Here is a 16,084-nt window from a genome sequence, read left to right on the forward strand (position 1 = left end):
TCCAAGGTAGCAAACGGAATGCACTGTGTGCACTTACTGTTGACGTGGCTAATAAAATAATATTAAAAAAATTTATTTGGCATTTTTTAAATGCCACGTCAGCATTTAAAATGCCACATCAGCGTATAAATTAATAAAAAAACTAGGTCATAAAATTTAAAAAAAAAATTAAAAATAAACATTAATATAATTAAAATAAATAATTTAAATATTATTAAAAAAAAAACATACATTTAATTATTTTCAAAAGAACAAGGGGTAACATGTTCTTTAAGGTTGCCTAGAAAATTAAAATAATCTAAAATTTTCTTCTCTTTTCTTGTATTTTCTTAGCAAATAAACATGCAAAAATTCATACAAAATCCCTATCTCCCACCAAAACCTCCAACATGAAAAAATCATCAAACCCACATGAAAAAACCAAACCCAGAAATTTAAAACAAATCAACACCCATAGGGAAAAACAAACCCAAGTCAGAGAGAGAGTGATCTGAATGGTTCTTTTCCCCACTCTCTTAGCAAACAAACACGCAAAAAAAAAAAAAAAAAAATCATCTCCTTCAATTTCGTAACCCTTTACCAAACCCGATCTGTGACCCACATGCCTCGACCTGGTGATGGAGCTCCAACGCGATGACACTGCTCCTATGCAATGGAGGCGATGCACGTGCCGTTCTACTTCGAGTGCTACGATGACATGAAGAGAGTCCCCAATGAATTCATGAACTCGATCAGGAAGAACAAGGTGGGTTTTTGGGTAGATCAAAGAAAGAGTTTGTTTTATTTGGCCATAGGTGTCTGGGTTTGGAGCTTGATGTCTTTTGCCATGGTCTCTCGGTTTGGAGTGGAGCAGATTAAAGAGAGAAATGGAGAGTGAGAGAACTCAAGGGGTAGAGAGAGATATCTAGGTTCGGTTCGTGGGTTTGGTTTTTTGTATTTATTATTATTATTTTTTATAGTAGGTGTGAGAGACCGCCAAGGTTTGGGGTGCTCTCAAAAAAGAGATTTGGGTGCTTAAGGCTCCTCTCTTTTAGATAATTGTGTGGAGTCGCCACTTATTTCTTATTAAAAAAAATAAGAAAAAATAAAATACAATTATATGTCCAAAAAGTACCTCAATTTCATTAATTGACTATGCAATTACATCTTGGTAGAATAACTTTACAAGGCTTTGGTCTTAGCACAATCTATGTAAAAATTACAAACTTTTGATCCTAATTACAATCTACCAAAACAAAAGATAAAACACTAGTCTACTATCCAAAAACCTAAGTTCAGGAGTTAAGTTACGGAATGAGAAGGTGTTAGGCACCCATTCCACCCAGACAAAGTCTGGTCTTCTAGACTCTGTTGACCATTATATACCCTTCTGTATGATGTTGAATGATATGGTATAACACATGTGACAAACACTTAACAAAATTAATTTAAACAAATTTGTCTTATGAATATGCCATCTTTTTTAAAATAAAAAAAAAAAAAAAAATGAGATTTGTTTGGGAGGGTTGAGAAAAGAGAAATTTGGTTAACAAAAATTAGATCTATTTTGAAAGGGTTAAAAAAAATGATTTGGTTTGTAAAAATCAGATTTGTTTTGTAGAGGATAAAAAAAAAAAAAAAGGAGGTTTGGTTAATAAAAATCAAATTTGTTTTGAAAGGTTGAGAAAATGAGATTTTTTTTAAAAAAATTATTCATATTCATAATTCAAATCTATTATGCATGCATTACATATTTTACATATTCATGGAATGACATAAAAAAATAAAAAAAATAAAAACTTTAAACTATCTATTAATTCATTCTTTAAAATTTAAAATATGCAATTTTTTATTTAAGAAGAAAACTATTTCAGAAAAATTTTCTGATCTGTATTTAATGAAAATATAGACCTATTTTGTATGCTTGAAAAATTCAGATCTGCATTTAATAAAAATACAGATCTATTTTGACTAAAAGAATTTTTAGAAAAATTTTCAAATCTGTATCTAATGAAAATACAGACCTGTTTTTTACTAGAAAATTTTTTTAGATCTATATTTAAGGAAAATACAAACCTTTTTTTACCAGAAAAATTTTCAGATTTGTATTTAGTGAAAATACAAATATGTTTTTGACCAGAAAAAATTTCAGATCTGTATTTAGTGAAAATACAGATCTGTTTTTGTTTTTAAAAAAAAATTGTTGATTAATTGTAGATTTTGAAATTGAGGAAAGAATTAAATCACACACATGTTAATGACAATTCCAATTAAGCATATAAACATGGCATGTATGAATTATGAACAAGATCATGATTAAATCAAACACATGTTAACAAAATTCATGGAATAAACAACACAACATATTATTTAAGTGAAAAGAAAAATAGACACAAGAACAAGATCAAATACCAACTTGCATGGGCGTACCCTTCAATGGAAGAATATTTTAGAAATCAAAGAAATGTTCACTTCTTTGAGGTCTAAAATACTTTACTTACAAAATAGAAATTCTTAAAGCTAAGGCTTCCAGAACGTCTTTAACGTAAGGGGAGCAAAAAAGTTAGCAAAGAAGGGCCCTGAATTTTGATCTTTTCCTCTATTTATAGAGGTTAGGATGCTTGAAAAAAAAGCTGAATAAGATCATATACAAATTGGAATGCGTCCTTATCTCCAAAAATTCGAAAAAGATTGGTTTTATCTCAATCAAGAGGTACCCAGGCCGGGCCAGGCATTTGGGCCAATTGGCACTTGCAATGTGCCGATTGACACTCCAAGAGTGCTGACAAGCCCTCTTAGGTGCCGAGCCCGCTTTTCAGGTTTGTTCGATTTGGACTCCTTTTTTAAGGATTTTTGAGTTGGGAATTTCACCTAGACATGTTTTTAATTTGTATTCTAAAAATTAATTTCTTTTTCTTGATATTCAGGTCTTTAAAATGATAGTTATCTTATAGATAAATATTCTAAAAAATTTTAATTATCCACAATTTCTTTGTTATCTGATTATCCACTTTATTCTCATGCAAGCAGGTTTATTTTAGACACTAACCAACAATCAATCACAAAATTATTTAATTAATTTTAATTTTTTAACCAATCAGAATTAATTCAAATTAATCATGCGTGATCGGTTCTACCCAAACAAAATGCATGCAATTTGTGAAAACATGATCATGTGATATCTTTCAATCCGACAGTCTGATTTGGAAATCGGGGATACCGTCGAGACCGTTAGATGCTCAAGATCATTTTTATGATATGCAATGAATGAATTACTGCATATAATGCAACTGTAAATTTTGGGTATATGAATGGTCACTCTAGCCATCTTCCAAGATTAAATTATGAGTGCAAAATCAACTGTCTACAATAGGTTTTTTATTTAGTAAAGTATTAGGTTTTTTTTTTTCCTTTTTTTTTGGTCTAAATATTTGAAATTTTAATTTTTGTGATGTTATGCTAGTTGACTAAGAAAATTTAAGAAAATTGTTATAAATTTTTTTTATCAATTTTAAAAATTGATAAGCATTTTTGTTTTTAATTTTCTAGTTTAAATTAAAATCAAGAAATTATTTTTTTTATTATTAATTTATATGATGATGTGCCATTTTAAATGCTAACGTGACATTTAAAAAAATGTGAAATCAAATTTTTTTTAATATTATTTCTTTAGCCACGTCAACATTTACTGTGGATACAGTGCATTTCATTTGCCACCGCAAATTTTTTTTGTTACTGGGTTGACGGCAGGGACCAAAATAAAAATGATTTTCTGAAATATGGGACTAACCTAGGAGGGAAATCAATTTAGGGACCAAGTAGAGAATCAGCCCAAAATGTAGGGACCAAAAGTGTATTTTCACCTAATAAATAATAAAAATAAAAGTGTTAATAGTAATACTTTTATTGAACCTAAATGGAATTACCCATAAATCTACTGCTACTTCAAGTATTACTTACTCACTTGTGATTTTGAGATCTCCACTCAAAGATTTATATCAACAACTATGGTTGATTGGATGCAGTAACTTTGTTTTATAATCGGATCTGTTGTTTATACAAAGTCTCCAGCTGTAGCTCCAAAAGGGTATGAAAAATCTCTAGATTTGTGTACAAAACACTCCCCTCTCAAATGTATAAAAACATGTTCTAGGGTTTATTTAAATATCCTTAAGTTTCATTAAAACCCTAGATCAAATGACTGAGAGAAAAAGTCAGATCTGAAATCTGCATGAATCTCGATTAGTTGAGATGTGCATCTCGATCGGTCGAGATAAGTGAAACTTATATGCACTTAGAAATATATATATAGATATATATATATATATATATATATCCTGATTTCTTGAATCTTCAACTATGCTAAACTTCATTTGTCTTATTTAACTGAATGATTCTAGACTAAACCCTGGACAAACTATTTTTAAGAATAAAACCCTAAACAAACTAAGTTCTAAAAGGTTATAATTTGTTTACAGTTGTCAACCTAAAAATATTGACTTTGTAACAATAAATGCTAAGCTTTAGCTTTTAGATATACTAGTCGGAAACTCATGCGATGCACGGGAAAACTTTGCCTAAAAGTATGTTGGTCTCAAGCTTTGCATAAGAAGTACAATTAAATTATATTGGTCTCAAACTGAAACAATAAATACTACAGGAAGACTTAAAATAAAAAAATAAATAATAAATAAATAAAACAATTGGTGTGCATCTAACAAAAATTTTCTATAGTCCTCTCTAGTTTCTACCGTGGGATACCAAAATTATTTTTGCATCATATATTATATGCTAAATATTTGTGGCTAAAATCTTATAAATTGTTTAAATTTTCAGAAAGGACAAATGCTATTAGAATCTACGACTGTAGTATCTCAATTTTTTGTCAATATATGAACATATAATCATTTTTATGCTTATGATGGACCCACCACTTTCATGCATTTGTGTAAAAAAAATAAAAAACAAGCAATTCAAAGGCACACAAACAATTTGGTCCGACTTTTTGTGAATTTCTTAATCGGCTGTAAAAGCATATCAAAAGTCATTAACAAATTGGTCTTCATACCTAGTACCATACCATTACAATCGACTCAAAATTTAATATGGATATAGTTGAATGCATTATGATTATTGGTGATTATTCCATATCACACACCATTTGAATTTTTTTTTAACATGGAAAATTCTTAGATACTCCCAGAGTATAGTAAAATGGTGCTCCCTCTTCTCACATTCATGATAGACCCCACCATGAATTTAATGAGTGGATCTTACCATAAATGTGAGATAAGGGAACATTATTCACCGTGCTTCAAGAGCATCTAAGAATTACTCATGTAACACAGCAAGAGAAACCCTCATTATCTTAGTAGACAATCCTTCCAATGTGTAGCCCATTATCTTCAATTTGGGGAATCCTAATATAGCACTCAAAATGTGTGTGTGTGTGTGTGTGTGTGTGTGTGTGTAAGTAAGAGAGAGAGAGAGAAGTTTTGGAAGAAGAAGAGAAAATAGAGTGGTGCGACTACTGAGGTTAGACTATACATTTCCTTTTTATTTTTATTTTTTAGAGTGATTGTACATCTTCCTTGATCATACACTATGAAGCACAAGTGCGTTTCGGGACTCAGGTGCGGAACTCGGCAATTTTTGAAAAAGGTGGGTGCGGATGCGGTGGGACTCGACAATTAAAAAATTATTAAAAATATTTTTATTTATATTTTTAATATATTGCTAAGCATACTTTTTCACATTATACAAACATATACCAAATTTAAGAGCAATAGTAGATAATAACTAGAACATGATGTTCATAAATTAAATACAACCCATAAGATTGAAACTAAAACATTCCATAATGTTCGGAAATTAGAATACAACTCACAAGTTTGAAACTAAAACAAAATAAAAGATAATCAACAAGACAATCAACAAGACAATCAAACACCAACATCATCATCATCAAGATCAATAGCTTCATTTCGAACTTCACTTTCACTAGTAGTAACACTAGTGCTAGCATTCCCAATAACCATGGCCTCCAACTCTGGCTCATCAAGTGTAAGGGCTGCATTCTCAAGAATTCCAGCTCCTCCATGTATGTCGTTCTCATTCCAAGAGTCTCTTGCAATATCCAACATCTTTGTTGTTGTATTTACGTACTCCTCATTGCACCTTGACAAGAGTCGAAAATTAGAATGCACATATACCAAATCCTCAGCGCATGTAGGAGGCATTTTGTTTCTTTTTAAGGAATGAATGAATTTGTATGTGCTCCAATTCCTCTCAGTACATGAGGATGAACAAGGTTGTCCAAGAAGTTTAAGGGCAGGGGTTTGAAGAGTTGGAAATGCAGAGCCATGGTATTGCCACCAAACCAAAGGGAGTAAGGCCCACCTATCTGTCAAGGCATCTGGTGAAGGAAACCTCCCTCCTGAAAATGCAGCAAACTCAAACTTCACTACCTTTAATTCATTCTCATCTTCAAAGTATCGATCCAAACACTTGCTCCTTTCCATAGAAATTTTATGATCCCGATGTGGAGAGATGCGTTTTGGATTCTCCGAAAGCCATTCAATGGAGTAATACCTAGTTAAAGATAAAAAAAACAAATATAAATGAAACATGTGTTTTACTAGAAGGGGGAACTAAGGAAAATAGAAAATAAATGTACTTATTTAGAATTTAAGGAATGAGTCAAGCAATGTAGTGGTGTACAATTTTTAGTCCATCGATCAATGAGTATATCATACACCACACTCCAAAATGAGCTATACTCATCATCTTCCAAGCCTTCGTGCCAATATATTGCTACCTTCACCTTCTCTATCATTGAATCCCACATTTTATACACAAGATGAAGACACGGCTTATCTGTGTCAGCTACTCATAGCATATTATAAATAGGTGCTATAAATTCAAGGATATAATCAACTTTATCCAACTGAAGATCACTTAGAATCATATCTTTCACCTTTTGAGCTTTTCCAACATCATCCTCCCTATAAGAAGCCCATTGCTCATTAATAGCCATGACTTAAATGCATCTTTTTATCAACTTCAACCTTTTCAGCATTACAACCATTGAAGCAAATCTAGTATCAGCAACTTGGAGTAGTTTTAATGGACAAAATTCATTAAACATTGCCAACCTCATCGAATGGTTCATAATAAAAACACGTATGAAGGATGCATCATCAGCAATACGTGTAATCCAACTATATTCCTCATATGTAACTTCATTCTTTTCAGTGTTTTTTGCTGCATAAATATTCTTCAAAGCTAGATTGAGAGTGTGTACAACACAAGGTGTCCAAAATATTTTAGGATACTTACCTTCAATAAGAACTCCGGCAGACTTCATCACATTAGCATTATCAGTGATGACTTGGACAACTTTTTCATGTCCAATCTCTTTTATAACATCCTTCAACACCCCAGCAATATAATGTTTGTCTTTGAACTCACTTGACCCATCAATTGCCTTTATAAACACTGGACCCCCATCTGATATAGCCATAATATTAATAAGAGGCCTCCTTTGTGGATCTAACCTTCCATTAGAAACTATACTTACACCATTTTTAAGCCAAAAGTCCTTAATTGGTTTCAAAAGTCTTTCAACATGAGCTCTTTCTTTTTGCAAAAGTGTTGTTCTCAAGGCATTATATCCAGGAGGAACATAACCTAGGATGCTATGGGTAGTAGCATATGCATAGGAATTACAATAATATAGGTTCCTTGCAAAGTTAAATGGAAGCTCACCGGTGTAAAACATCCTAACAATTCTACTATCCAATTCATGTCTAGCATTATTCTGGAATGCTTTCTCTAAAGGAGAATTCCCAGTCACCTTCCTCCTCTTACCATTAACCAGATTTGTACTATCACTCCCTTCCTATCTCCGAAATGGGGAAATAGGTATAGGCCCACGGCCTAGAAGAGATGGGGGTAAGGGAATTTGACTTCTCTGTTCTCTCTCTAACTTATCATTCTCAACTTGATCGTGCATTCGCTGCATTACTAGCCTATGGCTCGGTGTTACACCAGGGCATGCTTTAATTCCTTTATTAGGAATTTTTAATAAATGAGCCTTAACCCTAGAATAGGATCCCAAATAAACTACACCACAATAGTTGCACTTAAAGTATGTGTTTCCACCTTTTTTAACAGTAGCACCAGGTGATTTTTCTACTTTATTCACATACTACCAAAGAGGACATTTTGCATTTGGCACTTCTTGAGATGAAGTTTCTATGCTAGTAACTTCATCCATTACAAATTCAATAGATTCAATTTAACCTACAAATAATAACTATTAAGTATTAACTAAATAAATTAATAATAAATCAAACCCAAGTTCACAGATTCACAAATCACAATGAGTAATAAGTAATAACTATTAACTAAATAAAACTAAGATTGAAGTTGCTTAGGGTCTGGGCTTTATCATCTACAAATGGAAAAGGATCATGCTTGGGTCATAATATGTAAAGGAATAAGTGGGTTTGGGCTTTTCATAAGGTTTGGTTTGGTTTGATTTGATTTGGTTTAATTTTCAACAATAGTCCATCTTTTAGATAATAGTAAAAGAAAGTTAACGTGATCTTTTGGGTAACAGTAAAAAAATATAAAATAAAATAATGAGAAGAGGTTAAAAAAACTAAATGCAATATTAGAACGCCACATGGTAGGTCTTTGGTCAGATAGGATCAGTGAATCCAAATTGCAAACCGTTATTTGTAAAGAAGTTGAAAAGTGTGTGTAGTCTGAAGGAAAGCTTGTACAAAGGAAAAGAGCTTCTAAGTGAGTCAGGATCTTAGCTTTCAATTTTCCTCATGGAGGAGGAGAAAGAGAGTTTTTAAGTGGCTTAGAGTCTGGGCTTTAATCTACACATGAAAAAGAGATCATGCATAGGTCTTAATATGTAAAGGAATAAGTGAACTTGGGCTTTTTATAAAGTTTGGTTTGATTTGGTTTAATTTTCAACAACTGCCCATATTTTAGATAATAGTAAAAAGAAGTTAACGTGATCTTTCTGTTAACAGTAAAATAATAATAATAATAATAAATAAATAAAACTTAATGAGAAAATGTTAAAAAAGCTAAATGCAATATTAGAGTGCTATATGGCAGGAGCTCATGCACTCTTGCATGAGATCTTTGCTTTTAGATATATACTAGCATTATGCTTGTGTGATGCATGGTTTAATTAAAATTCATATGTAAATAATTTTTTTTTATTAATTTACTTAAAATTAGATAATAAAAATAAATGAATATTTTACTTTTAAGTTATATAATGAATGTATATTGTGTGAGACTTAAGGTATCATAAAATATAAATATATATATATATATATATATGTATGTATATAAAATTGTATAGAAGATGGTAGAAATACCTTAAAAATATATATAAAATGATTTTCAATAATAAATTGAACTTTAAGGCTCAATTAATCACATGTATTTAAATGGATAAACCTTGAATTTTATAATTAGAAACTATCAAAAGCAACAATTGAAATTATATTTAAGTGGAAACCTCAATTAAATAATTAAGAACAATCTAAATTAATAAATATTTAAATTTTTGAAGTAGAGAGACTAACATGAGAATTTAATTTTTGTCCTTGAAAGAATGAGAGAAGACATAATTTTATTAAAAAAAAATAATAGCTAAATGTTTTTTTAATAATACATGTTACTAATTTTTTTTTCCTATATCATGATTAGATGGATTAGATGAAGAATTTGAGAAGAATTAGATTACACTATGTTGCTGCATTTTTTTTTTATAATACATGTGGCTTCTTCTTTTTTAATAGACGTTGCTACATTTTTTTAATTATATATATATATATATATATATATATGTTTTCTCTTACGTGTAGTATAGTAATTAAATAATTATTAGATGGATCAAATGAAGAATTTGAATTGTAATTAAATTAAGATATTTATCTACTTAAAAATTGTAAAAGAAAAATTATATATATACTTTTTAAAAATTATAAATGTTTTCTTTTACATGTAGTATTGTAATTAAATAAGGATTAGATGGATCAAATGAAGAATTTGAATGGTAATTAAGTTAAGATTTTTATCAACTTAGAAATTATAGGAGAAGAAAAATTATATATATTTTTTTATAATACACGCTGCTGTTTTTTTTTTTTTTTTTTAATAATACATGTTGCTACCTTTTTTTTATATATAAATGTTTTCTTTTACATGTAGTATAGTAATAAAATAAGGATTAGATGGATCAAATGAAGAATTTGAATTGTAATTAAATTAAGATATTTATCAACTTAGAAATTATAGTAAAGAAAAAATACATTAAAATATATAAAAGAATTATATATAAATTTTAAAAATATATATTTTTTGATAATATAATTAAATTTAATAACAAATAAAATAGTAAAAATATTTTAAAGATTATGGCAAGTTTTAAATTTCTAAAAGCTTTTAGTAGTAAACGGGCCGAGCTTTGCACGATTTTGGTCATAAACTTATAACATGAATAATTTTATTGAGAAACACTAATTAATGATTGAAGAGAAATGTTGTACCCGGTCGAACTAAGGCATAACTTTTACTTATTCAAATAACAATTAAGGTAAAGTAGGGTAAGGAACAACAAATAATAATTATAACATATCGGTATAATAACATTTATATTTAATTATAATGAAGTGCTTGCATCTCAAAATGTCAAATTAATATCATCACTAAACATACTAAGATGTTTATGTTAATCAATGTAAATGAGCATAAAATTAATATCAACATCTAACACCCTACTATTACATGAATTATGATTAAAATTGACCTAATATTTTTACTTTAATCCCAAGCAATCATCTAGAATTTACAAATTAAAACTACCAAATTTATAAAATTAAAAAAAAAAAATTGAAAGCAAAATTCACAATAACACACACATAAATATATAGACACAAAGAAACTTTGAATTCAATAATTACAAACAATATTAATTTCTAAATATTAAAAAAAATCTGGAATTAGAGTTAAAGTAAAGATACTCACATGAAAATTGAATTAACTTTGACATCAAGGGGAAGGCAGCGAAGTCATAGAGATTTCACATCACCTAAAATATCCATTGTTTTTACATCACTCTTTTTATATTTAATCAATTTTCTGCCTTCATTCTTTGTGGAGTGATGTTCATTATCATGGTTTTGGATGCTCAAATCTTGGTCTCATGGCTACCTGTGGGATCTACACATATTGAAAAACAGATCTTTCAAAAAGTGAATAAGATTTTTGTTAAAATTAATCTATTAGTTTTCTTGGAAGATATATACAATTGATTCTGAAGACCATAATAAGCATATAAATTAGATCAAAGTTAACAAAAATAACTTAAACAAAAGGCAACCCGCACACAAAACATATTCAATTTGATGAAAAAATAAATAAAGAAGGGGATTTTATGGAAAAACAAAAAGAAGATGGCAAATACATACATGCAGCCATACATCAAGAAACCGTCTGTGGGATCTACACATATTGAAAAACAGATCTTTCAAAAAGTGAATAAGATTTTTGTTAAAATTAATCTATTAGTTTTCTTGGAAGATATACAATTGATTCTGAAGACCATAATAAGCATATAAATTAGATCAAAGTTAACAAAAATAACTTAAACAAAAGGCAACCCGCACACAAAACATATTCAATTTGATGAAAAAATAAATAAAGAAGGGGATTTTATGGAAAAACAAAAAGAAGATGGCAAATACATACATGCAGCCATACATCAAGAAACAAAATATACCAAACCATACATATACCCCCACTTTTATATTAGATAATTTTAAGTTGTGAAGTAGTTGATAACTTGATATGAACATAAAGAAAAAAGGATATATACCCCCACTTTTTCTTTCTTTTTTTTTACCTTATCCCAAAAAAATAATTAATTTTATTAAATTTTTATTAAATTTTTTTTTTTTTTTTTTTAGTTCACGTTAAAGTTAATAAATATTAGCTATTTTTTAGTTATTTATTCTAAAAGAAAAAAAAAATTGAGAAGAAAAAATAATACTTTTAAATTTGTTACTTTATTATTAGGAAATAAATGATATAGGATAAATGTTTATCCAAAAAAAAAACTAATGTAAGCTAGTAAAATTGTTACATTATAAAATTTTTTTAAAAAAAAAGAAAAAAAAAGAAGAAGAAGAAGTTCATTAGAACACTCATTGTTACTTTATCCAAAGAAGTTGATAAAGATCAAAAACTTTTTGTTTTTATTTAAAAACTTAAGTGGATGAATTTATTGAAAAATCTAAAAATGTGAAAAAAATTCTGCAAATTGGTGAAACCACTTGGCGCAGCCACAACTTCTAAGCCCAAATTTTATAAACCGTACGGTAGGAAAAGGGAAAAATATACCAAACCATACATATGCCCCCACTTTTATATTAGATAATTTTAAGTTGTGAAGTAGTTGATAACTTGATATGAACATAAAGAAAGAAAGGATATATACCCCCACTTTTTCTTTCTATTTTTTTACCTTATCCCAAAAAAATAGTTAATGTTATTAGATTGTCATTAGATTTTTTTTTTTTTTTTTTAGTTCACGTTAAAGTTAATAAATATTAGCTATTTTTTAGTTATTTATTCCAAAAGAAAAAAAAATTGAGAAGAAAAAATAATACGTTTAAATTTGTTACTTTATTATTAGGAAATAGATGATAGAGGATAAATGTTTATCAAAAAAAAAAACTAACGTAAGCTAGTAAAATTGTTACATTATAAAATTTAAAATAAAAAAATAAAAAAAATAAAAAAATAAAAGAAGAAGAAGAAGAAGAAGAAGAAGTTCATTAGAACACTCATTGTTACTTTATCCAAAGAAGTTGATAAAGATCAAAAACTTTTTGTTTTTATTTAAAAACTTAAGTGAATGAATTTATTGAAAAATCTAAAAATGTGAAAAAAAATTCTGCGAATTGGTGAAACTACTTGACGCAACCACGACTTATAAGCCCAACTTTTATTATATATATATATATATATATATATATATACTAGTTAAAGGCCCTTGCGTTGCACGGTTTTATCATAAACTCATATAATATATATTTTACTTGATAAACAATAATGAAATAAATAACTATTATAATAACAAAAGTAATAAAATGATAATAACTAAAATATATATATATATATATATATATATACCATAGAAGTGAACCGCAATATAGGCATTCAAATGTTGGTTTTCCAAAGTTCCATGCTTGAAGAGACATTCCTGTTTATAATTTTTTAGATTATTAAAAATGAAATGTTTTTTATAAATATAGAAAAATTTTAATTATAGAAAATATATACATTATTATTTGATTCTTACTTCTTGTTAAACTATTGATGTCATTAGTGTCACAGCTTCTAGAGATTTGTGGATCTTCATTAACACATTCTTGACCTGCTAAAAAAGTGTACAAAAAATTAACAAAAATATGATGAAATTTGAGTTGAGTAACCTTTGTCATATGATGGCATCGTTTGTGGATTGGCAGTCTCTTTACGCATTTGAGTTGGAGTCTATATAGAATTATGAAATTTTTAAAAAAAATGAAAATAAATTTTGTAAAGATAAATAATATTGAAATAAAAAACACATGATTAACTTCATATGAAAATAAAAATTATTATGAAATAAATGTATGACCATTTTCATTACCTTCATATGGTTTTTGGTGGCTGAATTTGTAGCTCTCTTTTTCGCCGTTCATTCATAATGGATGTTCGTCTTAATCTTGAACATCTTGTTATTTCAATGTTGTTTAACTTCTAATCAAAAAAGAAAAAAGAAAAAAAAAAAACATTGTTTAACTATTTAAAGCAAAGTAAAAAATTTATGTGTTGCAAACAAAGACTTTATTATTCAATAATTTTAGAGGAGAAAAAAAAAAAAAAAAACTTCCTTAAAATCCTAGTTTTTTGAAATATCCATAATCTACGTGGATAGGATGTTTATGAAATAAATGTAAACAATTCAAGCAGATGGGTTTGTAATTTGATAAAAATTATTATGTAAAATTAATGTATGACTATATTGGTTACCTTCAATTGTTCATTACTTATATGGTCTGTTGCAAGAATAGCTGATGATTCTTGAATAGTGATTTTTTGTCTTTTGTTGGCTAAATCTATAGATTTTGATTGCCGCAAATTCATAATTGATCTTTGTCTTAATCTTGTAACTCTTGTTATTTCAGCATTGTTCAACTATTTTTTTTTTTTTAAAAAGGCTTCCTTAGTAGCCTTGTTCATTGGAATATTTATAATTTACGCGTTTAGGTTTTACTTGAAATCAAAAAATTAGTGTATAACTATATTGGTTACCTTCAATTGTTCATTGCTAGTATGGTCTATTGCAAAAATAGTTGATGATTCTTGAATAATGATTCTTTGTCTTTTGTTGGCTAAATCTACAAATCTTGATCGTCGTAAATTCATAATAGATCTTCCTTTTAATCTTGCAACTCTTGTTATTTCAACATTGTTCAACTATTTAACTAAAAATAAATAAATAAACAACTATAATATACACAACCAAACTAACATTTTGTATATTTGTAAGACGAATCAAGTCAATGTAAATTGTAAAGTGAAAAAAATACTTGCCTTTAGTTCAGTAGTGGTGATGATTTCTTCCATGTAAGTAATCTTCTATTGTAATTTAGAGACAACTCTAAATCATCTTTTTCTTTTGAGAGAGAGAAAGAGAGGAACTTTTTGAAAGTTTTTTTTTTTTTTTTTTTTTGCCGTATTTGATGCGGATTATAGTATTCCAATTGTGATCAAATTCTTATTTATTTATTTATTTATTTATTTGTCTTAGTATTATCTATTTGAAATTGGTATTTAAGAATCAACGCATGACATGCTTAGTAATATGATTATTTCACAAACAGATGGTGACTATGAAAGCAATTAGTAATTTAAACATGAGGACAGAATTATGTGCCGTCTCATTTGGGATTACTTGACGAATTGACCCATGAGTCTGTTCTGTTTAGAAGTTCTCGCTTTTTCTCCTGGCCATAGATTCCATACTAACGGGGAAACTCGATTGTGTTCAACTTCAAGCTAAAACTTCCCATTTTCAAAGACATTTCTTTAGCATGGTCCAATGGGATAAAAAAGAGCTTAGGAAAAAAAAAAGGGATAAAGAGGAGAAAAAAAGTTACAATGATTTATAGGTCAATTATTGTATATTGTATAATATGCATGGTTCGGATATTTGGTTATTAGTAAAACAATTTTTTTTTTTTAAATGTTTGCTTGATAAGTGGTAGATTTATTTATTTGTCTTAGTATTATCTATTTGTAATTGGTATTTGAGAATCAACGCATGACATTTTTTTTTGGTTATATATATAAACGTGTAGTATAGTAATTTAAAAATAAGAAAGTTGCACAATTCTTTACCTCTTGAAACCTTGCTTCTGATAAAGAAACCTCAGCAAGAAGTCTGGTTTAGTATTCATCAAATCCTTCTTTTTAGCACTATTTGTCTGCTGGTCTCCTAATACTGCTGGGTTTAGTATTCCAATTGTGATCAAATTCTTCTTCTTTTTTATTTATTTATTTTTCATAGGATTGTCTATTTAGTTTTATTCAGTTATTATCCACTTAAAAATTATAGTTGAAGAAAAATTATATCCACTTAGAAATTATAGTTGAAAAAAACTTATATATTTTTTTTCTTAAAATCTAAAAATTTAAGAAAATTTCTGTAATTTGGTGTCGCCACTTGGCCCAATCACAATATCTAATCCCAACTTTTATTATATATAATATAATATGATATTATATATATATATATATATATATATACACGTGGAGCGGAACACAAATTGAGCATAGCGAGGGCAATCTTTATTCCTGAAGTGTATGCACGAGTATAATTCTAAGAGAGTATTTCCGGAACATAATCCAATTCACTTTATACAATACTTGACGTGCCATAAGGCCCATAACCTAATTTCACTTGTACCAGAAAACTTTTTTCTTTTTCTCCATTGTGTTTCCTTCCTGGAAAGTTCAT

At 28.5% G+C, this 16,084-nt stretch overlaps 1 protein-coding gene across 1 annotated transcript; it reads right to left on the reverse strand.

Moving 5' to 3' along the window:
- Positions 1–4,995: 4,995 nt before the first annotated feature.
- LOC115961748 lies at positions 4,996–7,501 on the reverse strand. The gene is made up of 4 exons (XM_031080672.1): positions 7,318–7,501; positions 7,134–7,242; positions 5,930–6,570; positions 4,996–5,003 (listed from the first exon to the last, which is right to left on the reverse strand). Exons 1-4 carry the CDS (start codon positions 7,499–7,501, stop codon positions 4,996–4,998), a joined length of 942 nt encoding a protein of 313 aa, XP_030936532.1.
- Positions 7,502–16,084: the final 8,583 nt, after the last annotated feature.

The sequence above is a fragment of the Quercus lobata genome, chromosome 9, assembly GCF_001633185.2.
Source record: "Quercus lobata isolate SW786 chromosome 9, ValleyOak3.0 Primary Assembly, whole genome shotgun sequence".
NCBI classification, from domain to species: domain Eukaryota; kingdom Viridiplantae; phylum Streptophyta; class Magnoliopsida; order Fagales; family Fagaceae; genus Quercus; species Quercus lobata.